Below are 19,962 nucleotides of genomic sequence, written 5' to 3'. Positions count from 1 at the left end.
TGTACAAAAGTGTACAGATAAAGTTCACCGTTTTTAGGGGAGATTATGTTCCAAACTATTTCTTGCCTCTGAGCTCTGAGCTAATCAGCTGCTGGCTGTAGCTTCACATTGGCTTCATAACAACCCGATATGAGAGTGGTATTGGTTTTCTCATCTAACACACTGCCAGAAAACCAAAAAAAAAAAAACATTTTTCATAAAATGTCAGACACTTGCTTTTACTCCCACAGTTTTTCATTTACCCTTACAGGATCTACATCCAAATGCAGATGGCGTGCTGCGGGAAGCAACACTCCACTGACTGGCAAGTAATATAAGCGTGGGGTGAGATGGTAACTCTTCACTTGAGGCATTTTGTAAGTGAGGTGGTGACCACACTGTCACAAGGCCAGCGATTTATAACTTGTTGTGGCAGCAGCATCCACAGGAACTGCCGAGAACGACAAAACAATAAAGGATAAAGTTGTAGGATGCATTTAGTTCCTATGGACGAAAATAGTAGTATAAATCTGTGGTCTGTGTACTATTGGATCTTTAAACCTCAACCAACCAACCAACCAACCAACCAACACAGATTATACATACGTGCTTAAAGGCAGCTACCCTTGGCACTCTCATGGACTTGGGATACTGACTACCAGTCAGTTCCTGTGGAGCTTCTGAGGAGGAAGCTGTAATGAGATGTGTTGGATGATGAGGTGGTTTTATTGGGAAACCCAGCTTTATAATTACTATTATTACAAGTCAAGCCTCCCCATAAAACACTTAACATACACATATTCTCTCTGTCTCTCTCTTTCACCCTTTCCTATCCAGCTTGGCTATGGTGATTACCAGACAGCTGCCCCATGATGCTTGTTCTATTAGAACAGTGTAAGATACACAAGGAGATAAACAACCTCAACCAAAAAATGTGTGGAGCCGTATATCAATGGAATAGTCTGCCATACTTTTGTACTTCAAGAATCTGTAATATTTCCCTTTAACCCCTCAATTTAATACAAAAACAACACACAACAGCGTAGTTGTAGAAGATATAGTGAAATGTTTGATGTGTTTGTCAAACATTATAACCTGTAAAGTATCCATGATGTATAAACAGTTGATCAATGACTGATATTAAAATATAATATAGTTGTAATCAATGTATTAAATACATTTTGATCATATGTATATATTCATGTTATTAACATTATAATCAGTCATGTATTTATTTCCAAATACATCCTCTTCACTGAGACAACTGAGTAAACTCTGTCACTGATAAAGACCAGGAGATGCATTTGAAAGCTGAGCCTGTTTGTATAAGTTTTGAACACATTTATAAACAGTATTAAACCTGTCCATGAATCAATAGTTCATAATCTATAATAGTTGATAATGTATTTTAACACTCTAAATGTGTACACATGCTTGTCAAATATCATTATATATGATTTTATAGGCCTACGTATTAGTGTTTTATTAATCATTTATTAACTGTTTATACACCAATTATGGATTGCTCGATGATTAAATTGTTAATTAGTAAATCCTTAAAAAATGTCCTTAAATCTACTGACAACTACTACGTTATGGTGTGTTGTAAACTATGTTTGTGTGTTTACATGCTGCTTATAAATGTTCAGGAGAGGCAGTTAAAGAAAAGAGTTACCCAAAAATTTGTTTTTTAAGAAACAACATAAGAAGCAGATTTTGAAAACAGGCTCACAAAATGACTGGTTTATTTGCGATAAGGATATGAAAAGTGATTTATTAGATTTAAAAACATTTTTCTGTTTTACTGTATGTTTTACTGTATTTAATGGCTGTGCATTAAAAGAAATATAAATATTGCTGTCAAGGGGAGAGTAGCTGCATGTAGGAGAATATTAGAGCAGTAGAGTGCTAACAGATGTCTTCATCATCTAGCAGTAAGCATTTGAGTCAAAGTAGAGGGGAAAATACTGCATAACCACACCAGAGCCCATCAACAAATACAGTACAAGCCTCTAATAATATGTGATTATATGGTCTATTACAGACTGAGACTCCACCCTCCACCCAGGGACCCTCAGTCACGACTGATCCTGACAGCCGTGAGTGAGGATCCCTTTGGGGTTGCTGGCTTCTGCACAAGTTGAAGGTAAACTGCGTTGCAGGGTTGAATGCTTGTATGAAGAAGCAGTTGAAGCAGTGCTAACATGAAAAAAAAGGAAAAGGGATGAAGAATGCAAACTGTAGTGTAAGCAGTGAAAAAAGTTTTAAAGTGTGAGTCACACTGTAAATGAGTTGAAGTACATGCAGAAAGACTGAACTGCATTGCTTCATGCATAACCCAGTTTTCTCACTCAACTTGAGTTTATTGGAAATGGCTTGCACACAGCTGCCCTCCTCGGCCCAGCGCTGAACTGCAAGTTAGCAGCAGAGTCCAGTCAGGGGCAGATAGCTCTGTTGCCTTCACCTCCACTCTGGATCCTCAAAGGTGTCATTGATTTTCAACATGGATGAGCTCTGGTTGGACTCTACTTTGTATTTGAACTGTCACTGTCCAGTCAGATTCAGGTGTAAAAAACGGGGTCAAAATTTGTACATGTAACTTCAGTGTCACACAGTGTGTGGGAACTTTGAGTGCTGAGTTTTACAGTTTTACAAAGCACTTCTTTCACTGTGTCTTTGTGTAACCTTGATTGATATCATTTGTTCACAGATTTTAATCACATTGTCTTTTTTTGACAAATACAAATCTCTTCTACGCATGCATAATTGCACAAACAAATTACTCCTGCAGATTTATACACGTTTACAAAGGTTGATTTACAACTACAAACTTTGAAATTATTTGTGAATATCACTTTACAAGCTCAAAATCATTTGTACCCTATTTTGGGCCCATATGGAGTGGAGTCATGGGGTGTTCCATTTTAAAGGCACACCCTGTTATTATAATATAGTGTCCCATCTTCAAAGCGTCTGCTGCAGAAAAATAACAGACCAAAATCACAAATATTAAAGTCATTACAGAAGCCTATGGGAGATATTTTTAAGATGATAATATAAACCTTTAAGGTTTATATTATTAAATATAATATAATTCCATAATATAAGACATAATATATGTACGTATGTGTTCTAGCTTTACACTGGACTGGACTTAATGAATGAGCAAAGCAGGAGAAGCAGTCAACAGTTTGCATTTGAAAGTAATTAATCTTTTGCTTGCAGCCAGTCATAGATGAGTGGTCATATTTCTACAAATGAAGAGAGGATGCATACAGGTCAAATTTGATCCTATTATCTTGAATAAAGCAATCAACAAACAATTCGAAATCAAAATCAGTACATCAATACATTCTCACTTTAAACATATAATCATGTGAGAACAAACCAAGGAGATTAGATGTACTACTTAACGTCAAAATAAACATGACTTTAGGAAATATGATGAAAAAACTACTCACTCAACACATGCAGGAACAAAAGGTCAAATGAGGGAAGCAGCTCAGGTGAAGGGCAACTGAGCTCAGGAAACAGAACAAAGAAAACTCAAGGCACCTGTGTGAGCTGCACAGTGAGCACACCTGTGCTCTTCAGGCCAGCAGTCCTGTGACCCCACTTCCCACAGTATGTGTTATTTAAGTAAAAATGCAATGGACCAATTTGCATTTTCTTTTTTACATACTTTACAGTGTAATTCAAACCGCATTGCTTTATGAATGAATGAATTACGAGTGACTCTCAACAACATTCAGACGGATCTCAATAAAATTTGGTACAGAGGGATAGATCCTTAATAAAAGTCATTGGCAGACATAAGACATAAAGTTCTCTGTGTTCATGTTCACATCTAGACAAGTGTATGAAAAATTTGTTTAATGCACTTCATTTCATCCAGATGGCGTCGTTTTGGAAAAAAGCAAGAACAGCCAAAAGCTATAGAATGCATAATTAAAACACAAGAAGTCAAAAGCAACTGCACTGTACGAGAGTTACTAACTCCTGGCTTGGCAAAGGTACCAAAACCTCAAAGGAAAGATTGTGGAGTTTACAAAAAGGGAAAGGAGAAGAAACCACAGATGTCGTCAAAAAAGAGGGTTTATCCTTGAGGTTACTGCTTCTACGTAAATGAACGTGGGCTGGATGGCCACATGAATAGCAAGCTTCTGCTGCGAACATAAAACTCTCAAGAATCTCAAAGGATTATACACTCATTTGTACACTCATGTATAAAAACGTACATTGTATGTTCTCATGAATGACACATGTGCACATGCAAAATTAAAATTACAGACAGTTATTTCTTTCATCAGTTGAGACATTGACTCCCACTGACCCTCCCCTCAAATCAGTGGCTGTGGCTCTGGAGCCCCAGACTTCTTTGGTCGGTGTAAACAGTCTAAATAAAACAGTGTTTCTCTGGTTTGATGAGTCCTTCTCTGCAGAGATGCGTCTCTCTGAGGGGAAGTATTCATCAGAGCACTGCACCACCCACATGCAGTTTACCGACCCCTCGACCTCACATTAACAATCTCTGCAGGCTGTGTTATGAGTGTGTGCGTGCATGCTTGAAGTGTACATGTGGTCTGGAGGGTCTGGTGGCTTTCCCGCTCTGCAGACCTGGTTTCCACTTTCTCTTGGAAACTCCTATCCAACCTCAAGAGTTTTTGATTCAGTGGGCTGTGATGATTTTTTTTTTTTATATAAAGAATAGATGCACTCACAAATGCTTTTGGCAACTTTTCCACAGTAGCAAGAAAACAAACCCTTTTGAGTTTGTGGTCTTAACTAAAATATGTTTTTTTTTTTGTAATTGTGAACATAAGGCCATTGGTTAGACCCTGCTATGGACTTAAAGGAATAGTTTGACATTTTTGGAAATACCCTCATCTCCTTTCTTTTCTAGAATTAGACAAGACGATGCCACTCATATCTGCACAGCAAAGTGCTTGTAGGCAAGTCTCACCACTCGGCAGCCATCTTGGCAAAGCCCCCAGGGAGTTATTTCAGGCTAACAAGACCAGGCCTCTGTGTAAATGAATGGGGAGAGAACCATAACTTCTTTCTCGATGGTCACTGGGACATAAAAACAGCATGCACAGAATCACCTTCTTGTCTAACTTTTGTCAAGAAAGCAAGAAAGTGTAAAACCCCCTTAAGATGCTTTCTTAATGATTTATATTTTTAGCAGTCCAACACCAGCCGGAAAAATATGACAGTATTAATATTCTTTTCTCCCTGACAAAGTGTCCTGTTAAGACCTCTCGCTATTTGGTTACTTCATTGGAAATTGTGTCACAAGTTGGACTGTAGTGGCCATAAAAATGACAAGTCAAAAACTACAGCATCATGGGGCCAGTCATAGGACTAGACAGGCAGAGAGGTGAGAGGCCAGGGATCATGTGGTGCCGAAGCCATGGATCGGAGGTGTTGATGCTAATAAACCCAGATTAATCCTGGAGAGCGATCCAGGTTCACACTGATGGTATGCCACTCAAATTGTTGCCATGACTGGTCACCAGCCAGAATGATTATAGACATGCTGAGATGTTATTCTTTGAATACCTTGGCCTGATGCAGGGAGACAGACAGCCAGGAAAAGTTTTGCAGACACAAGGGAACCTGGCCAAGGTGGAGTAGAGTGTTGCTGTGTGAACATCTGGCAGGAGAACAGAAGAGAAAAAGGTTGTAAAACACACAAACATTTTGTTTGGTTCGCTCAGGGTGCTGGGACAGAGGCCAAACTTTCCTTTTGTGGAATTTGGGGAGAGAAGCAGTAGTTTGAGCAGTATTTAAAGGACATAAAATTGCTGGAAATCTAAAATGCAAGTGAGACAGACTCTATTTCCTGCTGCACCCACTGTGGTGTGATCACACCTCTCAGTCACGCTAAAGCAATAATAATGCAAATCTTGCTTCTCTGGAAAAAAGGTGCCACACGTTTATGTTAATGCTTAAAGTGATTAATGATGATTGGTAACTGTTCCCTGATGCCCACTGATTAGTGACATAATCTTTTATGCATGTAAACTTTACCACCAGCATAGACATCAGTCATTCATTAGGGGAATACTATATATATTTCACACTTCCAAAGAGGTACACAGATTTGGAATAAAAGATTTAAAATAAAGTTATTTTTTATAGTATTACTGCAAGTTTTTCTCACAGGCTAAACGTATACAGCACAGAGCCATACAATGTGGTCAATGTGTTGCTATAACCCATGTTAGGCACTAGATGTCGGTGTTGGCATAATGTATTCAGTTATCTCTATCTTGTTCTGAAATTAATGTTTAAATTATACAATTTCTTGAGAGTTTTGCTAGGTCTACCTGACGGTTTGGCCTTTTAAGCCATAATCTACAAGACTTCTACCAGAATAAATGAAATTCTCCATGAAAATAGGAACAATTTGATCCTGTGATATTTTAATCGACAAACATATCAGACCCAGGTCAGATTCTTAGAAAAAATTATGACTCAATTACGATCTATTTGTCAGGGGTTGGTTTAAAAAAGGATGTCTGAACTCATATTGCTCCATGGTGTTATGTCCTCCACACCAAATGCCAACCCACACAGGTGTTCTCAATTACTGTGCCTGATTAGACCTCCTCCCAGGGCTGCGTGTATATGCACAGACTGTGTATCCCTCTGACTCACCCAATTGTTATTTAGCTCTAAGTGCTCTAAGGGCAACAAAACATCTTCAGGCCTTTTTTAAACCACACAACTTGACTAATCGCAGCAGGAATAACACATGTGCAATTAATAACATTAATGATATCTGCGTCCCATTTAGCTGTGTCAGATCCAGCCCTGGTACTGGTGCACCTAGTGGGAAAGGAGCCATCATTAACATCATTGTTTTCATCTGTGCTTTTCTGGATATGATGAATTAAAATGTCTGCCACGGTAAAATACATATTATTAGTACATGATGTCTTCAGCCTCACAAACCCTGAAACCGAAGCAGCCAAACAGCATTCAGCCATCTGTGACTTTATGATTTACACCTGTGCTTTTCCCACTGAGACATGTCAAAATGTCTTCAAGGCCTATTCCGATCATATCCCCAGTTAGCTTCAGCCTGAGCAGAGGTTCAATCAGCCAGAATGACTCAAAACACCTGCGTGGGCGTGCAGGGCTTTTGAAAGTGAGGACAACAAGATCCTGTGAAATATGTACATTGCTCTTTAGTTTAGTGGGAAAAGCACAAGTAAAATTAGAAACATTGACAGCTTCTTTCTAGCAATCTATTACAAAGCAATGCGGCAGTTCTAATATATTATTATATTATATATTATATCTAATATATATTATTATATAATATATTTACACACGTGTTTGAAAAATGAAAGTGTTTGCTGTGAAAAAAGTATATTCAGCTTGAGTTTCACGCTACATCTCTCTGGTCATGTCTGTCCCCTCTGCACTGGCTCTTGGAAACCACCAGTTTAGACACAAAATAGAGACAATGTTATCCATATGGAAATAACCATAACTGGGTTTTATTTTTTAGACAATCAGGTGCAAAATTCACTCAAGAAAAAATAATGAATGTTTCCTCTACTGAATAATTAGAAGTCAAATTTGCTCTGCACTCTTATTTACATAGATCTGGCCCTGGCACAATGTACGCACAATATATTACAATGCTCCAGGTTGAAGGTTTCATTTTCTCATAGTTATCTGAGCTGTCATAGCAAGACTCTGATCTGAAATAAACAAAATTAGACCTTTATTTAAACTTGTCCCTGGGAGCTGAAGAAGGACAGTTTATCCAGGTATGTAAGGGCCTTGCAAGTCACTAGGCCATAGTAGGTCTGTAACAGGGAGCATTTTCCACCCTTCCGTCCGAGGTCTGCCCACACCGTTTCTAGTTCATGGTTCCCCATTCCTGCTGAACTGAACATATAGTGGTAGCAGCAGGTGTTGTAGCGGATATGTTTCTCTCCTGAGAACCTAGCACTGTGGGTTGGTGCCACACCAGCCCTATGAGCACAAAGACCCACAAAAACATCAGTTTTCACAGATGCACCGACTGCTGCAGATGCTACGTACACTTTCCGGACCACATCTTGGGATAACACATAAGCTGTCTCGTCACAGTATTCAGGCAGGTATTTGTCGGGGTAGAGAACTGGGGACAGGTAGCCAGGACTATTGGGGTCTCTATCAGGTGAGTCTCTCTGAATGACCCTTCCTAGGTAAAGGTCCTCAGGGTGCCTGTGTAACCCGAGCAGGTAGCCTCCGATGGCAGGGAGGTTGACAAACACAGAGTCCTTGGTCAGCAGAACAAAGCGTGCCAGAGGACAGAAGGCAATCACCCAGCGGAGTGCCAGCACAGTCCTTTCGGTTTGGCCACGGAGGGATGAGTCGGCCACAGCATGACCCTGAACCACGTCCCCATAGCGGTCAGACTCTTTCACAAGGGCCTCTTGTGCAGAAAAAGTCTGAGTTGATCCTAAGAAGAATAGTACCCTCACTGGGAAGCCTTGGACGAGTGTTTGGTTGGCCCAAGATCTTCTGACTGCCTCTCTTTGAGTGATATTAGCAGGGGAGCTGAAAACAAGTGTGAGGAGGAAAAGGTCGGAGTTTCTGCAGGCATCAGGGTTAGTGATGGGGTAGGCCTGGGTCACATTCTCCCGGGCGTTGCTCAGGTCTAGTTTCCTTGCTTTCTCCCTTACGTCAACAACAGTGCCATCAGTGTAGACAGCAGGCATGGGCTGCAGGAGGTACTCCTCCACAAAGTCAGCCCCAAACAACAAGGCATGGAAGAGCAGCACGTTGAAGAGAAGAAAACACCACTGGTGGGTACGCAGTTTGCACAGAGAGCACTGGAACAGAAAAAGAGAGAGAATTAATTACCCCAGTCAATTTCAATGAAAACGTATAAGCTGCAAAGAATTTACACTGTACCTGCATGACACCGGCTTCACTAGCCTTGTTTCTCTGTGTTTTAGCTGTAGGTGACCAGAGGACCTCCTGCTGTAGTGAGTTCAACAACAATACCAGCTGACAGACAGGGTTTCCACTTTCATGAAACCCTATCTAGAAAGTAACCCTGCACCCCAAGCTCTAAGCTACAAGCCTCAAACAGAGGAGTGTGTCCTGCCTCATGCATACAACATTAATGATACCTAGAAGGAATAGTTGGACCTCACCACAGGGACATTAAGGATACTCTCCAGACATGTTCAAGACTTAATAAAAAATACTCTCCTTTAAAAAATAAACTAGTTGTGATGTCATCTTAAACTCACATTCAACTTTCCTCAACAGATGAATGTGAAAACAACCTCCTCAGCACATACATTCGGCACAGCGAAGGTCAAACATCAAAGTGGCGTAACAAGCAAGACACATTCTTGAAACGGTGGGGGACCTTTTAGACAATACAACTGTCTAAAGCAATCTCTTAAATTTACGGGTTTTACTTGAATATTTAATTCTGCAGAGAAACAGAGACTCTGTAGAGTTAACGGAGAAAGAAAGTGGTTTTGTGAACATCTGTGTAGTGATACAGAGTAGAAAACTGTGTGCAAGGGGTCAAGGGTTACAAGGGTCAATATTTGTAGGCTATTTGTAACTTCATTAAACTGATCATGTTTCAAAAGATATTACTTGGGAATCATTGCACATTAGCTGCATTGTAAAACTCTACACTGTTGTGTAATACTTTGGAATGGTGGCACCTATATTGTTTTAGATGCAAGAAATAGTCAAATTTATTAAGTTTACCTATAATGCTAATAATATTAAATTTACACCACAGGATTGTTAGGTTCCTTCCCATGTTAGGCTCCTTGGTACTTTGCTCCACTCTTCCCCTGACCTCTACACCTGTGTTTTTTCTGAAGTGGAGCCTGAAGCCTCCCTCTGAGTCCAGCAGGGGGCGGTGACGCGCCGTGACGTTGGAGGTCAGGTGTGATAATTGTGTAGTAGAAGAAGCCGACGAGGCGGAAACCAATACATCCGTGGTTTTTCCCCAAACATTGACAGTCATGGCTGGTTCCATTGGGAGCCTACTGGAGGAAATCTCCGGTGTCGAGGACCCAGTTGAGGAGCTGCAGAGTTTAAAAACAGCGTTATTATCGATGCCTGTCAGCGCTTTGAGAGACTCAGTGAGCGGACAGCGATTCGATGTGATATTCTCTCTCTTAAACTCAGATCACAGGTTGGTTTGGCACAATGCGCCTTGTTTACACTGTCAAACAAGCTGCTGGTTGATATCCGCTGAGTCAGGTGGCTGTCAGGATTCAGGATGTATTAAGTTATGTTAGCTTGCTTAAGATGAAAACGCTGCATTTGACCAGTGCTAGTTAGTCGTTAGCAAGCTAACTAGCTACAATGCTACAAACTATACACAGTGCAGGTGTGAAGTGACACACTCCTGATGATTAGACTGAAAACAGTAACAGTAGTTAATACTACATGACTGACTTCCGTATTTAAGGTGTTTTTGGGAGATGTTCTTGACTTTCACATTGCAGAAATTGTCCCTTTTTGACACCCAGTCCCCCATTTTTTTGAACAGTGCAGATGCAGGAGGGCCAATATAGATGTGAACACTCTCCAGTTATAGCTGAAAATTAGCATTTAAGCTACATAGTTATTGTTAAGTTTCAGGTTCTCTGTGCTAGAGTGTGGAGCCAACCAATAAAAGTATGTCACTGCCCAACCAGTCACAGTACAGACTTACCTTTTCACAATAAATTAATGTCCATAATCTTTTATGATAGTAAATTTAAAAGCTTTAGGGCTTCAACAAGTAATTATTTTCATTATCCAGTAATCTGACAAGTATTTTATCAATTAATTGTTTTGTCTCTTGAGTATTAAGTTAAAAATAAATGATGATGTGTTTTGTCTGATCAGGAGTCCAAAAGTCAAAGATACTCAGTTTACTGATTTACTGATTAACAACAATTAATCAGATCTTCACATCTGAGAACCTGCTTAAAAAGTGGCACAAAAATGATTATTCAATTATTAATAGTCATTTAATTAATTTTCTGTTGACTGACTAATCGATTAAACAACTAATCACCGCAGCTCTAATGTCAACTTGCTCTGAGCAATTGTGATTTTCCAACATATTATATGAACCAAATGATTAATTGAGAAAAGATAGATAGATTGATCCTTACGTAAAGAAGCGACTAATGTGAGCTGCGTTTACAGGGAGCAGGTGGAGCTGTGTGTGGACATCCTTGAACGCATCTTAATGGCCCTCAGCCCTGAGCACCTGGCCCAGAACTACAGAGTGGAGCTGCAGGCGGGTCTGAAACATCCTAATGAAACTGTTAAGATACTGGCCTTGACACAGGTAGGTTGCTCACACACACAGAAAGTTGCCCACAAAACACTGACAACTTAAGGGCATTTCTGTTTTTCTCTGGCAGATTGGCAGAATGGTGGAGCATCCCAATGCTGTCACTGAGATCCTCAACAACCACGACATTCTTCGGGCGGTGATCCAGTGCATCGCAGAGGAGAAAATTTCTGTGGCAAAACAGGTGATGACTGAGGCACGGAAATTTCCTTGTATGAGATTTTAATGAATCCACAGTGGGTAACTGTTTTGTTTCTTAGGCCATTCAGTCCCTGTCGAAACTGAGTCACTCCAAGCCAGGATTAGACAAACTCTTCCAGAGTGACCTGCTCAAAGTCATGAAGGATGTGATGGCCACAAGTGACATTGTCAGATACAGACTATACGAGGTACATTGAAATGTCCGTTGCTTTTTTTTTTTTTTTTTTTTTTCAGCTTTATTAAATAACATTTATTTTGATGGACTCTGTAGAAGGTATGACTAATCAGCACAAGAAATCCTGCCAGAACGTGGGCAACGTTAATTAAAGTTTTAATGGATGACAAATGAGCTTGTAACCATGCACATGGATTTAGTTGGATGACTGCTGAACCTTACCTTTTTTTTCTCCACTGTTTTTCATAAATTCATCCAGCAGTCATTTAGCAGACTCTGTAACCTGCTGGAAGATCGCAAACGCTACATGGCTGACTTACTTTTCTTGCTGCTTGCAGCTGGTGGTGGAAATCTCGTCAGTTTCTCCCATTTCTCTCGGTTACTGTGCCAACAGCAGCCTCATTTCCCAGCTCCTCGGTGAACTCACAGGAGACGACATTTTGATCAGGTAATAAGAGAAATCATGCTTAAACATGTGCACAAATTGATATGGTTTGTGAAAACATAATGTAGCAGCTGCAGTTAAGATTGTCTGCCTTTAGCAGAAGGATCTCTCATCCAGGACGGAGAGACATGCGACATATGTTGTGTTGTATGCCGAATAGTGTAACAACATTGTAGATTTACAGTGTGGACAAAATTATAGATAGACTGCAAACATTTATGAAAAACATGATTCAGGAATGTGTGTTTTTATCTTTGTCACTAGGGCCACAGCCATAGAGATGGTGACCACTCTAGCCCATAGTCAGCATGGCCGGCAGTATCTGGCCCAGCAGGGTATCATGGACAAGATCTCCAACATGATCAGAGGAGCAGAGACGGACCCCTTCTCCTCCCTCTACCTGCCTGGTGAGTCACTTTAGAAAACTGCTTCAAGAAAATACAGCCAATGCATCCAAATTCCCTCTGCTACACTCATCAGACCACAGTTACTCTTTCCTCGCGTTTGATGGGCTGTATCTGTCTCAGCTTCATGTCAAAAATTAGGTGGGATTTTTTTTTTTTTTTCGTTAAATCATAAGAAGATGTGTAGTGTTGCTATATTTTCCTCTGTTGTGTGACCAATCATTTTTATCAGTTGATGCAAACCAGCTGACAAAGAATCTCAATTAGCTCAGTTATTTCTCCTCCATAAAACAGAAACTGTTTGCAGGGCTTGATGTCGCCTGTAGTAAATGAAAAAATATGTTTTTGTGTGTGTCATTTGGGTGAATTGACTTGACGAATAGATTTTATGTGATTCTAAAAATGAGTCTCCTGCATCATAACAAACAGAGCTGCCACTTTTGCACACAATTCTCTGTAAAGAAATGAAACTTTGTGGTCTGGTAATCCAGGCTCTATGTGACTTAATCCTCAAAACAGTCTAATAATAGGTGAAGTATTCCTTTCATTAAATCATTCAATGCAACATTATTCAGTCCGTCACAGTGCAAATGTCCCTCCTGTAGGTTTGGTGAAGTTCTTCGGGAACCTGGCAATTATGGACAGCCCACAGCAGGTTTGTGAAACATACCCGGCCTTCCAGAACAAGGTGTTTGAGATGGCTCTGGACCCGGACCCTGCGATGATCGGGGTGGCTCTGGACACTTTGGGCTTACTGGGATCTACTGTGGAGGGAAAGCAGGTTCTACAGAAAACAGGTTTGCTTGCTTGGTTTCCCTAAAGTGTCCCAGCTTTTATTTGATGAAAGAGAAACGAGCAGTGGTCCCTCTTTCAATGTCTTTTCAATGGTCTTGGGATCTTCTGTGTCTAATTCTTTGTGTGTCTTTAGGAGAAAAGTTCAAGGCTGTGTTGTTAAGAATGAGCCAGCTTGCCAGCTCTGGAGCCACGGAGCTCAGAGTGCGCAGCTTGGATGCCATATCACAACTTCTCAGTCTAGAGGTATGTGTGTGCAAACCATAAGTCTTTTTGTGTCTTTAAATGTCATCTTCAAAAAAAAAATGTTGCTCATTTTAAGAATTTATAATACTTTTTTGCAGCCAGAGCAGCAGACAGAAGATCTTTTGGCCCTGACAGAGTCCTGGTTCCACCTTTTGTCAAACCAGCCCATGGATATGATTCGCAACATCAGCACTCAGCCGTTCCCAGAGCTGCATTGTGGAGCCCTGCGGATATTCACTGTGAGTGCTGAGCTGAATCTAACTACCATTGTTAGTCATACTGACCCTGTGATTCCCTCTAAAACAAATAGAGAACTGTGGATATTGAAAGATTTTTTCTTGTTCTCTACATGATTACATAAAAGCTCAATGCCGTCAACATTGCTCTGGTTTAATTTATATCTTAACTGGTGGATATATCTCTCTGTGTGTGTGTGTGTGTGTGTGTGTGTGTGTGTGTGTGTGTGTGTGTGTGTGTGCGCGTGTGCCAGGCCATTGCCACTCAGCCATGGGGTCAGAAGTTAATGATCAGCAATCCCGGATTCATGGAGTTCATTTTGGACCGTTCAACGGGTCAGACTAAGGAGGCGAAAGATGCTAAGTTTGAACTGGTGGGGTCACTTGTGTCTTCATCAACAGCAGCAGAGATACTGGGCAGCCAGCATTACATCAGTCTGAAAACGTACCTCAGAGAGGGACCTTACTATGTCTCTGCTGTGGCCTCAGTCAGCACAGAAGGAGCAGACTGATTCAAACAAACTCAGATACACTTCATGGGTTTCTAGGTAATTCTTAAGTAACGGGTAAGTGCCTCGGTAAGCTAACTGTGGGTTAACATATTATACTCTGTTATAATAATAAACTCATTCTCTGATAAATACATAAACAGTCTTAACAAATCAGGATGTGGTGTTAACTTGCTCAGTTGATTAAAATGTCCTCACCTATTCAGCATAAATTGACACATTATCTCCCTTCAACAGGGAGGGTCTAATGAAAGTTGCTATTGAGCTGCATTTTGGGAAATGTGAGATCAAGTGTTTTAGGACATTGACCCATATCAGAGACTAAAGGTCAGGATATCTCAGAATCTGATACTATATATAATAAAATCTGTCTGCCAGCTTTATGCAAATGCAACACTTAGTTGCTAGCGTATACCTTTAACAGCAGGCTCCACCTTAAAATTATTGCAACACACTTGAAACAAGATGAACCTCCTTAATGGACAAGACCTCAGCATCCACACGCAAATGCAATAATCTTGGTTCCATAATGGTGGCAGCGGAGGAAGGGTATGTCAACACATGTTTAGTTTATGTGTCTTTACCAAATACTTGAGCAAAGAACCTGACAAGACGTGAAATGTTCACCAGGCACTAACACAGACAAATCCACATCATCATACACAGCATCTTTCAAATAAAACTGGACTCGGACCAAAAACATCACTAATCAAACCACTGCTCTCCAAATTCTTCAGACATTGATTTATTTTTTGTGTCAAAAGTATTTTTGTTAAGTAAATAGAATGATTTTTTTTTTTTTATTATTAAAGAGGATTCGGTCTGACAAACGATGTGTTGTGCTTACTTGTCATTCTTTGCACGAAGGTTGCAGCAAAACATTACACCCAGAAATGGGACTGTGGAAATTTTCAAATAACAGCTTTGGTGTTTATAAAACAGCACTTTTACTTTTTTACTTTTTTTTTTTTATATCTAATGAGATGATCATTTAAATGTCATGATTTAGGAGCGTACAGGCAGGAATCCTTATTTCTGCTTGGCAGCTACATTCTCCTGCAAGGAGAGAATTAAAACCACACATCTAGGCAAATGCTACTTGTGTGGTTGATCCAATCCCATGAAATTCAGTTAATGTTTTGCTTTATCTCCACTAGAGGGCAACAGTCCAACTCCCTCCAACCTAGAGGTGGGGCTCACACCAGTGGGTCCTGAGATAAATCTGTGTGAGGAAAGAAGAAAAAACAATGTTTTGCTTCATACATTTGTTTTCAGTTTTTGGACTTTTCTCTAGTCCTTGCTATTTTAGTGAAATATTAGATCATTTTACCTCTTTGGGCTCATAACAGTTGTTTAAATGAGAAGAGGGGAAATTACTTTTGGGCTCCAGCCCCCCTGTGACCATGCAGATAAGCGATATCGATAATGGATGGATGGAAATCACTTTTGCTGGAACTGCTCAGAACTCACAGACGCCTGAAATGTAACAAGGGGCCAAAATTAGATGATGCTCATTTGTACGGGGCCCCAAGCTAAAAACAATTGGGAACCAGAGCTTTAATCTAAAGCAATACATTGCATTTTATACGCTTATAAGTTTTTTTTTTTAGTGTCAGCTCTTAATCTGAAAGTAACAACAGATGTTAAATAAATATAATAGAGTGAAATTGCAGTGGAGTAGAAACATAAAGTGGAAAAATACTACAGTACAAGTACCTCACAATTGCACTTAGATATAGTGCTTGAGTTAATGTACTTAGTTTCTTAGCACCACTGCTTACATTGTGAGCCCACATTATATACATGCCAAAATCATTATTACATCAAACAGAATGTCATGCATTTACCATCTTGTTCTTGCCATACTTTTTTCATTAAATAAACCTCATACAATTGTCTGTGAGACTGAAACTTAATGGGAAAGCAGGTGCAATCTGAAGTTGGGTGACATTTCAGATTTGTTCACCCTTGATTGCACAGGTAAGCGCAATAGAGGAATGAAAGTGGGAATAGAAAAGACGAATCTATGAAATTGCAGAAACACAAAATAAATAAAAACTAAGAAATTTAAAAAGAAAAATGAGATGAAGGACCCAAAAGCGCTACTACAAGTGAGGTTTTGTGTATTTCATTGCCATTTTACTTTGGCTTGTCTTTGGCATTTTCATTGCACAGCTTCAAGCTGTCCATTGATGTGCAGCAGACGGGTCGGGCTCAAGGGGGGCGGCACAGAAGCCCCCAGACACCAGATGGAGACATGACACGGGAAGGGTCTGATTCTAACTACACTCTACTGAATGTAGCAGGAAAAGCTTATGTAAGGTTTTGTACGAGCAAGCAGAAGCCCTCGCTATACTAAATGCTGATGATGGTACAGAGAGTGATACTCATCCTCCTCCCTGTCACATCACAACAACCACACACACACACACTTACAACTCTTGAAGAATAAACAGCTTTATCTGTGAGTACGGTGCCACGTCGGGCTCAATTAAAATTTCAAAAGCAATGCCAAATTTAAAAAAAAGCTTCAACTCTCATCCCTCCGTGTCACTGTTATATGTTCTCTTCATGACTGCTGCCTAATGCACAGTATATGTGAGGTGCTGAAATGGATCCTAGTGTGGATCTGTGAGAACCTTACACCTTTAATCTGCTGACAAAGCCCAACTTCCCCTCACAGCACATCTACCCTGATGGGATAATCTCACAGATGTGACTTCTCTCGTCTACAGCAGTAGAAGGACTTCCCACGCCAGTCAGAACGTCTGACTCAGTCCAAACATCCATCACCGGCTTAAAACTGTTCAACAACCTCCTGTCACCGTCTCCCCAGTGAATTATATCACCTCTCCCACGTCTCCTCCGTACTTGCTCCAGCTTGCGTCATCAAATAAACAAAGAAATAAATAATAGTCAAAAAAACATCCAGTCTGTCAGTCTTTACATTTTATTTTCTGTCTTTCTTTCTTTTTTCCTGGCACTTCTGTGAGTGTAGTGGAAGTCTTTTGGCTTCTCAACCGTCTCGCCTTTTATGATTTTCATTGTTAAGTGTCAGTGGCCTTTCCCTGAAGGATAAAATTACAACACAGACTGAAAGCTATCTCATGTTTTTTAAACCCAGCTTGTCTATCATAATTATTATTTTTTTTTTTTTAAATCATATTCAACTGGTCTTTGTGCAGCTCTATATTTACCAATCTCAGGATGTGCTGGGATCATCCTTTTTCTGGTATTACACTAAAATATGAACGGTAAGCATTACCTCTTATCCCCAGAGGGCCATGTTAATCCTGTGAGGCTGCTGGCCTCTGTTCCTTCCCCTGCTGCCTGTCAGGGAGTGAGAGGCTCCTCCTGGGCTTTACTGTGTGAAAGTTAAGATGATCTGTAGCTGGAGCTCAGCACTCCTGAGAAACACTGATGTGTGCTTTTTCAGATTTTATTTTGAATGATGAATCACAGTCGTCGTATTTCTTTATCATCCTGATGCACACGTATCATGTAAGTGTGACGCCTGGGATAAGCTTGTTTATTTATCAAGATGTCCATCACCTACCTTGAGGCAGATATAAAGAAATTCCTGAAGAGCCCCATCTACAGTGCAGTCGCCTAAGAAATCCTCTATTTATATAAAAAAGATCTATTTAAATATTATAAAAATGCCCCTGTATTCTTCATAAGCAGACTTTTTGTCATGTAAATTCAATATTTTGTAATATTTCTTTTGAAACTGTGGCTTTGTAGGCTACATTATAATTTGCCATGTCATCATCTTGGTTGTTGTTGCTGTCAGTTTCCAATCCATTTAATAGCTACTGTTCAGAACCACACAAAGGCATAAAAATAACACATAGTGGAAGGAAAAAAAAAACAAAAACAAAAAAAAAACAAAATACATTGCTCTCCACCAAAAACAAACAAAGAAAAAAGGGCTGATGTTATTAGAGGAAATGAAGCATTTATCAAAGGCCGTTTCCCGTGTAGAAATTGCACTGCTTGCAACATTACCGAGAGAACAAATTTAATTTCAGGGAAGAGAAAGAAAGATTTTTTCATATAAAGTCATGCCTAACCTGTCATACAAAGAACATCATGTATTTGTCACAATGCTCATGCCCCTGAAGTCTAGGAAGAGCATCATCGTAAAGAATCAGAGCATAAATCAGTCAGCAGATCAGCAGATATTACTTCTCCTGCTGATCCTCATTTTAGAGAAAGCAACTATTCTGTTTCCCATCTTGAGGGTGTCGGTATAGATGTGATCCCGCCGCACACAGAGGCGGTGATCTGGACAGACTGCTGCTTCAGTGTGAGGCTCATTGGACTGCGTCTCATTTTTTACATTCTAGTATTTCTACTTTTACTTCAGTAAAGGATCTGAATACTTGTTCCGCTATTGATTGTGCTGATGTACAGTTTTCCTCATATACAATCTACAATCTAGTTATAATTTTGTTAACCTAACTGTAAATGACTGTAAATTTACTATGCTGCTCTGTTTTCTACAGATGGGGTGTACTGCACATCTGTCCATCCTGGAGGAGGGATCCCTCTCCTGTTGCACACCCTGAGGTTTGTTCCAATGTTTTCCCCATCTTATATATATTTTGTGTGTGTGTGTGTGTGTGTGTGTTTTTGGAGGGGGGTGTAACCTAAACTACCTGAGGCAAATTTGCAACTGTGATTTTGGGCTTTATAAATGAAATTGTAAAATAAATTGACCTGACTTGTGGTGGACTCAACAAAAACAACACTGATACAACATACAAGTGTTAAAGTGATAAATAATAACTTCAGAACCCCCCCCCCCCCCCCTTGTGTTTATTCTTCATATACTTGAATCCTGCATATTGAACCTCATATTTTCAGGTCATGGAGAAGTGAGGAGCCTCCGACAGATGGTGCTAATCTCTCTCTCGCCTCATCAACAGTTGGGTGATAATTCAACAGTTATGTCATGAGGTGGACCCGCTACCTCAGGAAGGAGAGCTGTCACCACCAGCATGTCCACGGCTGCAGACCTGTGCTCTGCAGCTCTCCTCCTCGTCGTTGTCAGCCTGTCTGCTTCCCGACAGCCACATGGTTGCGTTTGCATCTTTCAGTTTGTGTATTTGAAGAGTTCATGAGGCAGGTGTCACTTTCCTGGCAGCCTCTTTTCTGCGTAGGCTGACAAAAAAACAAAAAAACAAAAAAAAACCCCAAAACAACAAACTCTTCCAAACCTCCGAGATGCACCTGAGTAGGTGAGGTGGACACTGAGATAGGGAGAAGTCACTTTGCCTTTTTTTTTTTTTTTTTTTTTTTTGGAAGAAAGCGCGTCTTTCTCTGCGGGAGTCCGCTCTTTTGGACCGATCACCCTCCGATGCAATTAACCCAGGAAGGCGACTTTGTCAAGGGGGACTCAACGCCGACCACCGCAGCTCTCCAGCCCGACGGCAGCGCCGGATCTCCGGCCAAAATGTGCAGTGAATGTTACGTGAATCAGTCATTCGTCAACGATGATGGGACCGTGAACGAGCACAAGCCACGGTAAGAGAGGAGAGCAACAAGAGGCAGGATCAAGTCAGGAGGAAAACTTCTGCCTTCCTATGTGCAGATTAGTGAAGTTTGCGCCTCAAAGTTATCCGTGATTTGTAG

At 40.4% G+C, this 19,962-nt stretch overlaps 3 protein-coding genes across 3 annotated transcripts in view; 2 read left to right on the top strand and 1 right to left on the bottom strand.

Annotated features, from left to right (window-relative positions):
* Nucleotides 1–7,459: 7,459 nt before the first annotated feature.
* On the bottom strand, nucleotides 7,460–9,529 carry LOC139611544 (beta-1,3-galactosyltransferase 9). The gene has a single exon (XM_071466300.1). The coding sequence runs from the start codon at nucleotides 8,703–8,705 to the stop codon at nucleotides 7,725–7,727; it is 981 nt and encodes a 326-aa protein (XP_071322401.1). The 5' UTR covers nucleotides 8,706–9,529; the 3' UTR covers nucleotides 7,460–7,724.
* Nucleotides 9,530–9,923: 394 nt separating this feature from the next.
* Nucleotides 9,924–15,158, top strand: psmd5 (proteasome 26S subunit, non-ATPase 5). The gene is made up of 10 exons (XM_071466299.1): nucleotides 9,924–10,159; nucleotides 11,167–11,311; nucleotides 11,388–11,501; nucleotides 11,578–11,706; nucleotides 12,032–12,141; nucleotides 12,403–12,545; nucleotides 13,148–13,339; nucleotides 13,471–13,580; nucleotides 13,679–13,819; nucleotides 14,071–15,158. The coding sequence occupies exons 1-10, from the start codon at nucleotides 9,987–9,989 to the stop codon at nucleotides 14,326–14,328; spliced, it is 1,515 nt and encodes a 504-aa protein (XP_071322400.1). The 5' UTR covers nucleotides 9,924–9,986; the 3' UTR covers nucleotides 14,329–15,158.
* A 4,042-nt stretch (nucleotides 15,159–19,200) lies between these two features.
* The window catches only part of kcnt1a (potassium sodium-activated channel subfamily T member 1a), a 30,327-nt gene continuing 29,565 nt past the window's right edge, over nucleotides 19,201–19,962 (top strand). The window contains exon 1 of the mRNA XM_071466298.1: nucleotides 19,201–19,854. Within this exon, the coding sequence (XP_071322399.1) occupies nucleotides 19,688–19,854 (167 nt within the window). The 5' untranslated portion in view covers nucleotides 19,201–19,687. The remainder of the gene's footprint in view (nucleotides 19,855–19,962) is intronic.

Source organism: Trachinotus anak, unplaced genomic scaffold (genome assembly GCF_046630095.1).
Source record: "Trachinotus anak isolate AG129_WGS33_773 ecotype Australia unplaced genomic scaffold, CSIRO_AGI_Tana_v1 ptg000028l, whole genome shotgun sequence".
NCBI lineage: Eukaryota > Metazoa > Chordata > Actinopteri > Carangiformes > Carangidae > Trachinotus > Trachinotus anak.
Note: the sequence above shows the minus strand (reverse complement) of the source record. Positions and strands in the feature narration are given on the sequence as shown.